Below are 11,727 nucleotides of genomic sequence, written 5' to 3'. Positions count from 1 at the left end.
GGATGGGATCAACTAACACCCGGCACACAACGACATCCAAACATTACAACTGGCTCTTCATAGCCGATCTCACATAGTTCTCCCGCTGATCCGCACATCCAATTGGGATCATTCGCCTGAGGATGTTGGGAGGAGAACCTAGGTGCAGTTAACCCTCAACTGCAATGCCATCATCTCTAAGGCAATGCAGCTCCTCCCAAGCCCTTGCAACCATCTCACTAAATGAAGGCCTATCATTGAATAGCATAGGCACGCTTTGCATGTCAACAAACTCAACATATCCATAGCGATCGTATTCAACGGTGCCTCCATGATATATGGTCACTAGGTTGTCCATCTAGTTTAAATACATAACAAAACGCATGTCCTTAAGTCCAAATTAGACGATATATAGTACCTAACAAGTACTTTCTAACTATAAACTAAGTAAATAAGATAATAACTACATACATAGATACAATGTACTAACTAAATAGCTAGATCCTATTTAGTTAACTAAATATGTAACTACCTATCTAAGTAGCTATCTAACTATATCTATGTACATATGTATCTATGTTTCTATCTATGTACATATCTATCTCACTAAATCACTAACTAAATCAACTACCTGAGTCATCACATTAACTAGTAAATAACAAATGCCAAAACTACTATACTACAATCAAAGCTAACTAAATACGCACATTGCAAATTCATAATTTTTACCTGTCCGACGATGGAGTCGTGGACGTCGACGGAGTCGCAGCGGACGCCGGGCGTGGGTTAGGCCGATGAGCCAGGCCGGCGGTGGCATGGCCGGGCACTGCAGGTGCCAGGGCCGAAGGGGGCGCGGCCAAGGACGGCGGTGGCGCGCAGCGGGCGTGGAAAGCCCGGCGCTCCACGCGGCGAGGCGCGGCCTAGGCCGGCGGTGGTGGGTGGCACGGTCACGATCACAGCACCGGCGCGGCGGGGCGCGGCGGTTCGGCGGGGGCGCGGGGTGGGTGCAGGGAACAGCGAGGGGAGGGGACTGGCGCGGGCGCGGCGGTCCGGCGCGGGCGTGGGCGCGGTCGTGGGGCGGCGTGGGGCACGGCGTGGGCGTGGTGCGGTGCGGGGCACGGTGCGGCCGCGGGGCGAAACGGGGCACGGCGCGGGCGGCCGGGCACGGTACGCGGCGAGGGAGACGTCGCGCGGGATGCCGGGTGCGGGAGAGGGCGCGGGCGGTGGCGGCGGGTTTCTGCTCGGGCGAGGGAAAAGCGAGAGAGAGAGAGGGAGATGAAGAGAGAAAGATTGGGGCCATACGTAAGACAGGCTCACCCTGGCGTCGAGCTCGGCTCCAAGATCTACGGCGTCGAGCTTGGCGCCAGGGTGACTGGCGCCGAGCTGCCTGACATGTCACCATCATGTTGGCTTCGAGCCCAAGAGCTTGGTGTCAGGGACAGCTCGACGCCAGCAACGACGACGCCGTGCTAAGTGTCCAGATTTTAAAATTTTTTATCAGAGGCATATTTATAAAAAAAGTTAAAAAATAAAAAAATCGGACAATTTAGGCACACGTGAACCCACGGGGCGCCGCAATCCATTGCGGCCGGCTCGTGCGGGCCGGGCACCACATATTCTATCGTAGTATCGTGGCATCACGGACCGTCTGCCGGCGGGGAGGGGAGGAACAGCAGTTAATGTGACGAGAGACTTTGTGACTTTGCACATCCGGCACCGATTTCCAACGCATTATCGTGTCGTCAGGAGCTAGCTAGGACTAGGACCTACTACGAGGAGAAGAACCTGGACTAGCTCTAGCTAGAAGGTCCAACTTTTGGTCTAGACTACCCTGTGTGTGATAGCCGGCGGCGTCTTTAGCTCGTCACGTCATCCTTCATGTCCAGGTCCAGTACAGCTCTGTCGCTGACCTTAATAAGCACCTTGTTAGTAGTAATCTGAATCGATCGTCGGCATGGATTGTGCTGGTATACGTTGACATATTCCTATTTGTAGCAAGTACAGAGATTCAGGTACGTGTGGCTTCGATGGTTATTACTAGTAAACTCAACGGTAGTAGTAGTAATAGTAATAGTCGTGGTAGTAATAGTAATAGTAGTAGTAATAATAATAATAATAATAATAATAATAATAATAATAATAATAATAATAATCGTCGTCGTCGTCGTCTAAAAACCAGAGAAACGATGTGCTACAACAGTACTAGCAGTTGTGGAGTCAGGACTCAGGAGTGCCGCGGAATCGAACCCATGGGAAAATCCGCTTGGCCTTTGTTTTCTTGACGAACGGGACGGGACAGTCCACCTCCAGCTTTCATGCGGCTGCTGCCCTCACGGTCAAGGTACGGCTGGAAAGTGGAAACCGGAGGCAGCAACAGTGGCTGGTAGCTACTGTTCCAAGTTTCAGTACTACTCGTAGCCGTACATCTAGCACCCACTTAGAGGAGACTCTTGAAAAAGTATGGACTGAGAGGAACACTTTGCAATTGCTACTGTCATTGTTGTAGTTATTACTGCTATCTTTAGGTTCGGCTTGTTGAAACTTTAGCTAAATTAGCTGAAAACACTATTTCTAACTGAATTGTTACGAGAGAAAAACACTGTTTTAACTAAAAAATAAGCTAAATAGTGCGGATTATAGGGTAAGTTGAACAAGATCATAAGAGCAAGTTGTGGTGAGCTACACAAATTGTTTTCTACTTTCTTTTATTCTTATACTATCAATATCCTATATTTGTCTTTCTTATTTTTCCTCACATAGACTTGTTATCTATGTCCACTACTACATAGGTTCCCATATCGCCATACTCAGCTTCTTGCTTGAATAAAAGCCAAGCTCTCCTCAGTCTTCTACCTTCTCTCTTCTACATCAGCAAAAGCTATACATCTAAAAACAATTTTACTCCTTTGCAGGCGACTGCTAACCTGCATAACGATCACTCACTCGCGTCCATGCCCACACCCAGCGCGCTGTTCATCTTTCCCACCGCAACACCCGCACCCGTCCCGCACCCTTCTTCCCCAACTTTGGCGGAAGAGGAGTTTGGGAGAGGAAGGCCGGCCAGGCAGTGCGGACGGCGGCAGGGTGGTTTAAAGGTCCTGACAGTGGTCGAGATGGTGGAGCTACATGTGCGGAGCTCGCCATGAAAGGAGGAGGGAAAGAAGGCAGATGCCGTGGCGCGCTAGGGTGGCAAAACCCTAGCGCGCCGCCGCGGGGTGGTGGGCAGCGGCGGGGGCAAGGATAAGGCAGAGGATGGGCGCCAGAGAGCTCCGTGGCCGAGCGCGCGAGGACGAGGAGGCAACCGGGCCAGGAATGAGGACGGAGCGCGAGGAAGAAGATGGATGGGAGGTTCAATACAACTAATGAAAAAGCAATTCATCGGTCTACTGATGCGCTTACAGAACCGTTTAGAAAAGCCAAAACGTTTTGTAATTTCAAAAGAAGAAAGTAGTATATTTTCGTAAGCTGTCCACACAAATTTATTCTAGCTAAGGGGTGTTGCAGGAGGTGTCGCATGAGGTATTCGGATACTAATAAAAAAAATAAATTACAGAATCCGTCAGTAATCCACGAGACGAATTTATTAAGCCTAATTAATCCGTCATTAGCACACATTTACTGTAGCACCATATTGTCAAATCATGGACTATTAAGACTTAAAAAATTCGTCTCGCAAAACAGTCTCAATCTATACATTTAGTTTGTAATTAATTTATATTTAATACTTCGTATGTATATTAAATATCTGATGGGACAGCGACTAAAATGTAGGTGAATCCTAACAGTTTAATGTCACGAACGGTTTACTTAAAATGATTCGGTGGTTCCTTGGATCTGCGCCGCGGAGAGAAAAGCTTTGCTCGCCGTGCAGTTCACGAAAGTTGGCCTGGCCCTCACGCGGCGTCGTCGTTCGCCGAGCAGAGAGTGGACAAGGCGTAGTGGATTCCACGTGACGCGCATGGTCCCGCTGGCTTCCCCTCCACTCTCTCCCCGTCTCTCCGGTCCGGGTCGCCGCCGCTCGCCGAGCACTGAGCAGTGAGCACGCAGATCCCCAGCACAGCAGCAGGTCGGTTTCCGGCGGGGCCTACCCTTTTGACGCCGCCCTCGCCAGCTCGCCTCGCCTCTCGTCAAGACCTGTTAAAGTTGTGGGCGGCGTCGGCGCTGGACCTTGACCGCGGCGCCGGAACCAAACCTTTCTGCCCTCGTCCAGTCAACCAGCCAGCCTCCTCTCCGCTCCGCCCCCCTTTTGCATCGAATCGCATCATCGCTTGCGTCGTCGTCCGTGTATTACGGTATCGTGTCCGTATCCAGCTGGTACGCGGTACACGGATGCTGGATGCATGCATGGTCGCATGGATTATATGATGATGGAGAACTGGAGATGGACCCCGGGGATGACGGTGGTAATAGTATTAGTATTGGCACATCAAGGCATGAATGAATTATTAACGATCTATTTGCGCTGGGATTCAAGGATCGATCACGCGATCAGTCGGCACGCCAGCTACCGTTGATTTAACGGATGACGACGACCTGGAACAAACTTGTCCTGTTGCAGTTACAGCAAATTAAAGAGTGGTGCTCTAAAGCAACTTCGAAAAACTCTTTTTATCCTTTATTATTGATGTAATAGAGATTTGGACTTGAAAGTGCCCAAAAATCCGTCCGGGGCGCTAGCGCGGAGCAAACGAGCGCAGGACGCGTCGGGAGGGAGCGCACAAGTAGTGGGTTCGCACTGTCCCGGACCTCGTCCACATAGAAAAGAAGACAAATAAAACACTTAAAACAAACGTCTGAAACATTTACGAAAACGTCTAAAAAATATTTGAAAACCATTGCAAAATATATGCAACATGCAGATGAAACACTCGCAAACATATGTAGAAAACACCTAAAAACACTTGAAACATATACTTACAACATGCATGTATATGCAACATCCAAATAAATCATTTGCAATATTCGTCTCGAACATATGAAACATTTAGAACATATACTTGAAATATATGTGTATAACCACTACAACATGTGCAACATCTCGATCTACTTTTGCAACATCGATATACAACAATCGCAACATATCTCTGAAATATCTGAAACACTTGAATTATACTATTGCAACATGCGCTTTCAGCGTAGCATCTGCTTGCCGCTTAGATGAATGGAGGCTCGTCGACGCCGGCGCGAAGCTCGATACCGCGGAGTGATGCGGAGGTCGTCGATGGGGAGCTCGTCGGTGGTACGGACCTCGGCAAGGGCAGGGGCAGGCGAATGGAGCTCGACCGTGACGGGAGGCGCGAATCCGGGCGGGGGCATGTGGCGTGGGCGGGTGGCGGGGACGCGGGCGGGAATGCTGAAAGCCCTACTTTGGTTTTGGATAATTGATGAAACCTAGCACTAACCTTTGTCATGAGTTATGATATGAGCTAGGTTGGTGTAATCCAAGTGATGGAGCATGGTGACGAAGTCCATGAAAATACAGATGGACATGTGTTGTTGATGATCAAGCTCAACTTAGAAAAGAAGAAAGAGAAAAATAAAAATCGAGAAGATCAAAGCAAAGGTATATAATAGGTTTTTGTTTTGCACTCAAGACACCATAAAGAGTGTGAGTGACTTAGGATCGATAGCCATACTATATAGAGGAGAAATCTTTGGCTAAACGGTTTATTGAGTACCACTAGGTGACATAACTTTTGCATATGTATTTAGGAACCTGGTGTGCTACCTTTGACCCTTGTAAAATACTTTGAAAAATGCTAACACACGTGCACATAAGTTCTACACTTTATGGTGAGTAAGTTAGAAGAAGGGTGAAGTGATTATGGACTTAGAAAAAGGAAAAGGAGGAGACAACAGCGATCGGACGCTGGCCTGGCTTGACCGGCCCGTCCGATCACAAGTTGAGCGGCAGCGGTTTCACGCGATCGGACGCACCGGCCCTGTGTCAGGTGAAGCCTGACGTACGGTGACGTCAGCACCGAGAGCGTGCGCGTAGGAACAGTAAGAGGACTGGACGCTTGGGCGCGTCAGGTCGGCGTTGACCCGACGCGTCCGATCAGTGCCGGCAAGCAGGTGAATCTCGGGAGAAAAATTGGTTGTCTCTTGCCCTTTGGTATTCTCCCAGTGATTGAATTGGTATTTATCTTGTGATTGGTTCACTCTATGCGGTGGTATAATCACTCTACTCACTTATTTATATTTCCACAAACTAGTTGTAGGAAGCTCTTTAGTATAGCTAGAATTGAGAGCTTGCTTTGTAGCTTAAGTTCATCTAGTGGAGCTCTTTAGTGTAGTAAGTTTAAGAGCTCTTAGAGAGTAGTGACATAGCCGATTGTGTGCCTAGTGATTATAGTAACTAGAATTGTTGGATAGGTGGCTTGCAACCCTTGTTGAGCTAGAGCAACTTTATATTTTGCTATTTGTCTTACTAATCAAATTACTCTAGTGATTTTGTAGATTTTTAAATAGGCTATTCATCTTCCTATAGCCATATTAGGACCTTTCAAGTGGTATCAGAGTTGTGATCACCATTTGATTGAAGGCTTAACAACCTCGGTATCAATTTATGGCTCAAGTTGTGTTCAACCATATAGGGGTCAAACCACCGTTCTTTGATGTCACATGCTATGATTATTGGAAGAGAAAGATTTGAGATGTTGAGATTGCTTATCATAAGAGAAGGATTGAAGGAGATTACCTCTAACCAAATACTAGGTGATGTGATGACACAAGAGACATACCGTGTGAAAAGGTGAAGGGTTGACAAGGATGACAAGAAGGAAGATAAAGACAAGACAAAGAAGAGTGTAGCTATATGGTCGAGATGACGGACTAGAGGAGGGTGAATAGTCCTTTCTAAAATTAAACATGTCAGCTAACCGAGATAAATACGGAATTAAAATTAATGTTCTAGCCAAGACTACACCCCTCTATCTAAGTTCACAAACACCTTATAAAGTGTTTACACCAAAATTTGGAAGAAGAATTGCAAGGGCTTGAAAACTCCCAAGACCATGCCGTCAAAGAATCGATTGCATGAAGGACGGTATCAGCTAATTTAAATGCAGCACTAGAATAGGCTTTCTTCAGATAACGCCAGCGGATAACGACAAAAGCTACGATCGGCGCCGGAAAAAACATAGTGGACTCTACAAAAAGGGAAAGATTAGGGTCTAAGTTATCTTAAATTAGGAATATTTTCTCTTAGGCCAAAAATCATGATGAGTCGTGCTTAAGTAGGATTCATGCGTAGGTTTTGGGTATAAATATTGGACCCTGGCTATTGTAAAGGACACACAATCAATCAAATACAAGTTACTTACTTTTTCGGCTCCGGGCACCCCATAGGAGTAGGAGTAGAGTAGATCTCGGTGAGTTCTTCAGCGAGCAGGGCTGCATCGGTCCGGCCAACCTCCGGCTTGTCTATAAGTACCGTCATGGCTTATACTTCTGTTCGTACAGCTGCATCGATCCAGTCGACCTCCACTGCGACTCTGGTATAAGCTAGTTATCGACTCTTGTTTAGTTCAAGTACGGCTGCATCGATCCGGTCGACCTCCACTGCTCGAACTAGATTAAGGACAAGTTATTGGCTCTATCTAAGGGTGGTGTCATTCGGATAGATTCATCAAGTTACCGATATTGCTTATTGCTTCCATTATTTATTTAATTACAATAATATCACTTCGCTCGATTGGGATTGATCTAGATCAGTCTTATATCTTGTTTAACCCATAGTTTGTTAATCTAAACTAATCTAATCTGCATCTTGAATGATGAGTTATGTTTTATCGATTGTTTTATATCAATCTTGATCGTGCATAGTGTGCGGTTAAGGCATGTCTGGTCTTGAACGAATCTATTGGCTAACAAAAACCGTTCCATGGCCTGTGTGATTCTGCCTCACACCCCACTATTAGCACCGTGGAGTGGGGATCATTACTTGGTATATCTGTTCCTGATAGGGCATGACCTTAACTGTGCGTTATGCCTGAATCGGCTGTTTTAACCGATATCGAGTGCTTTCACTATATAGTTCACATTACGAGACCATTGAAGTAAAGATAGGTTGAAAGGTATGTTAGCCCCATGATCTTATTATTGTATTATGGCCTACATGATTCTGTCTCATGCCCCACTGATATTAGTAAGAAGATAGGGTCATCGAATTTATCGCTGTTTCTACGGCCTGTATGATTCTGTCTCATGCCCCACTAGTCATAGCGATAGATGAGATCTAATATGTTCATTAGATTTATCTTTATTAAATGGTTAAATGATGATACACTGCTTCTTTTATATAAAAAGAGATTTAGTTACTTGCAGTCATTGGCTTAGCATAAACTGATTATTGTTTACATCCTATTGTCACTGACTAATATTTGTCTAAATAACGAGATTTATCCTGAATGATAACCAATTTTCTTTCCATAATTCTATGAACTTTAACTGATTTATTCTTATAAATATCCTAGAATCGACTATTTAGTCGATCTCCTTTCATATCGGCTCTCAGAGCCACACATTTAGGACTGTCTAGCAACACCGGCATGTTTCGCCTTTAATTACTTATTAGCTTTCTCTCCTTGTTAATTGCAGGGTCAAATTGACTGACACGTCTTGGGAGAAGTATGCAGGATTGACCACCCCTGTGTTGAAGCCAAGCGGATCTACAGCTCCATTGAGCGGACCCTTCTGGCTTGCTCGTGTGCCCTCGGCACGGGATGGAATTTCATGCCGACACATGTTCTAGCACGCTCGATGGGACCCCACAATTATCATGGCAGTTCACAACAACAATGACATCCTTATGGTACATTACGAAGACCTACCTCATGGAGATAAAGATATCATCGACAAAGCTATAGAAGAATTTCAGAATAAGTGTTTATTGTCCTACACCAAAACACGTGACAATACAATTGTTAAGAAATATCCACTACCCAGAGTTCTGTTGCATGGGCAGACAGATGTAGATGAGACTGAAGACAGGCGTTTCTTCACGAAAGCTATAAACAAGTCTGTTCATGATGCCATATCGAACCATAATAAAGTTTTCTTGAATACATTCCATAACACCATGAAAGAGGTGTTTCATGGGTTTCTAGTTGATCAGGTTGGACCGGCTTATTACAACATTCCACATCCGTCGACTCAATGGACTAATCAAACCGGTACTAGCCGTCAAGAAGCAACACCAGCTGGTAATGATGATGTCCAGGTAGTTTATAGTTCATCTGAACAAGCTCAAGGTGTTACTACAAATCAGATACAGTATAATCCACTACTACAGGAATCAAGTTGCGCAGCGTGGCCAAAATGGGCTCCGTGGCGGGCACCTCTTTTGCCTGCCACGGTTAACCGGTGGCCGGCTAGCGAGGTCGGCCACCGAGGCGCCCGCTGCGGGAAAATGGTTTACCGTGGCGGGCCACCTTATTTGCCCGTCGTAGGAAATCGTTATTTACCGCGACGGGTAGTATGAATCACCCGCCGCGGTTAATACGATGTACCGTAGTGGGCTCTTTAAACTGCCCGCCGTGGTAAAGAGTTCATTTCCTGCGGTGGGTGCTTTATATTGCCCGCCGTGGTAAAGCCTGTACAAATAATCACCGTCGCCCCTTCGTCTTCTCCACGGGTCTTCCTCTCTCTCAAACTCATGGGGGAGGTTTTACCCTAAAATTTGAAGAAACTTTTGATTTGAGTTGAAGGGCTTGGATTTGAGGGAGGAGGACATCATAAGAGGTTCATAAAGGCTCCCCCTCTCTCCTTCCATCCTCTCTCTCTATTTCCATCACCTAGAGTTCTCTCTAGATCTATATCTAGATCTAGATCAATTTTAATGGAAAATGATGTCATGTATTTCTTTAACCTTAGATTCATCATAGATGCATGCTTCATCTTTCACATCGTTATTTCCTCTCTTTTTCATGATTTTGGACATAAAAATCATCAATTTCTCCTAATTCTTCTTTATTTGTTGATTGTGATGGATAATGTTTGCAGGTATGATAGATAGGTTGGAATGGATGTACCAGATCGATAGAGTGAATGATCCGCAGTACCTCTTTGAATTAAGGAAGTTTATTACTGCTGGTAAAGCTCACCATGAGAGACTAAAGCAGATGACAACCATATGTCCATGTTCTCATTGCAAGAACCTGAAAGCCCACTGAGACAGCGAGGTGCAAACTCATTTGATCATGTATGGTTTCATCGAGGGCTACACAGTCTGGACATTTCACAGCGCGAGTGGCGGTGCATCTAGACTGAGCTCTTCGATGCCGACGACGACAGCACCATCGGTGAATAAAGATCCTTTAGGAGCACCTAGCTCCTCATCATCTTCAGCAGCAGCTGCGCCAGTCGACAGTGACAACAGTTGTCGTGATTACATCATGGTGGATGATCTAATGCAAGACATGGCCGACGAAGCCAGCGACGGTGGGGATGGTCAAGATACTGTGAGCCAACCCGAGGATGTGCAGCTTGTTGAAGATCTAGTCAAACATTTCGATGAAGACAACGTTGTGTTGGGTTGCCCAAAGTGGTTGGAGAATTTTAGAGAGTTGAAGCAGGCAGCAGTTGATCTCTCTATAAGGACGGCGACGATTGTCCGAAGGAGTGCACGGCGCTCCATTTTAACCTCCATATGTTGATGTTGAAGGCTCGTCATGGTTGGTCTGACACTAGCTTCAATGAGTTGTTAAGCTACCTTGCCACCACGTACCCAATGGCTAACAAGGTGCCCGCCAATACTTATCGGGCCAAGAAGCTGATCCAGCCAGTGGCAATGAAGCTTAGAAAGTTTGATGCATGCCCTAACCACTGCATCCTATATCGGGGCAATGAGTATGAGAATTTGACGAGTTGTCTGCACTACGGCTTTAGTCGGTACAAGAAAAATGCTGGTTGTCGCGTGGATGCAGAAGACGAGGGAGGCTCGCGGGGTGGTCGGAAGAAGAACAAGAAGGGGGCAAAGAAGAGTAGTGTGGCCAAACAGATCTCGGCTTAGCAGGACGATGAAGAAGAGGGTTACACGCACAGGAAAAGTCCAGCACTGTCGGTGTGGTACCTACCCATGACCGATTGCATGTGTGCAATATTTGGGAACCCGGACGATGCCAAGCTCATGTCCTGGCATGCATCAGCTGACCGCCTGAACGACGATGGCAAGCTATGGCACCCATCCGATGGCAAGTAGTGGAAGGATTTCGACGAGGCCTACCCGGAGTTTGGCAAGGAGCCCAGGCATGTTAGGTTCGTGCTAAGTACCAACGGGATGAACCTGTTCGGTGAGCTTAGCAGCTTGCACAGCACTTGGCCCGTTGTGCTCACCATGTACAACCTACCTCCCCATCTATGTTAGAAGCATAGGTACCTTATGCTGACCATGCTTATCTCCGGACCAAAGCAGCCCGGCAACGATATAGATGTGTTCTTGGAGCCATTCATGGAGGAAATGAAGATACTATTTGATGTTGGGGTCCAGATGGTGGATGCATCCCGCAAGGAGAAGTTCACACTAAAAGCAATCATCTTTGTCACCATCACCGATTACCCCGGTCTCTTCTCACTGTCGGGGCAGATCAAAGGGAAGACCGGCTGCGTAATTTGCATCGATGGGACCTGCTACACTTACCTGAAGGGATCCAATAAGATGGTGTACACGAGGCACAGACGGTTCCTCACAAAAAATCACAGGTATAGAAGAAGTATTATGAATAAATACTTTGATAATCAGGATGA

At 46.4% G+C, this 11,727-nt stretch overlaps 1 protein-coding gene across 1 annotated transcript; it reads left to right on the top strand.

The window, feature by feature from the left end:
• The first annotated feature begins 773 nt into the window (after positions 1-773).
• On the top strand, positions 774-5,364 carry LOC136465212 (uncharacterized). Its single transcript, XM_066464043.1, has 3 exons — positions 774-1,146; positions 1,975-1,991; positions 5,137-5,364. Exons 1-3 carry the CDS (start codon positions 774-776, stop codon positions 5,362-5,364), a joined length of 618 nt encoding a protein of 205 aa, XP_066320140.1.
• The last annotated feature ends 6,363 nt before the right edge of the window (positions 5,365-11,727 follow it).

The sequence above is a fragment of the Miscanthus floridulus genome, chromosome 7, assembly GCF_019320115.1.
Source record: "Miscanthus floridulus cultivar M001 chromosome 7, ASM1932011v1, whole genome shotgun sequence".
Taxonomy (NCBI): domain Eukaryota; kingdom Viridiplantae; phylum Streptophyta; class Magnoliopsida; order Poales; family Poaceae; genus Miscanthus; species Miscanthus floridulus.
Note: the sequence above shows the minus strand (reverse complement) of the source record. Positions and strands in the feature narration are given on the sequence as shown.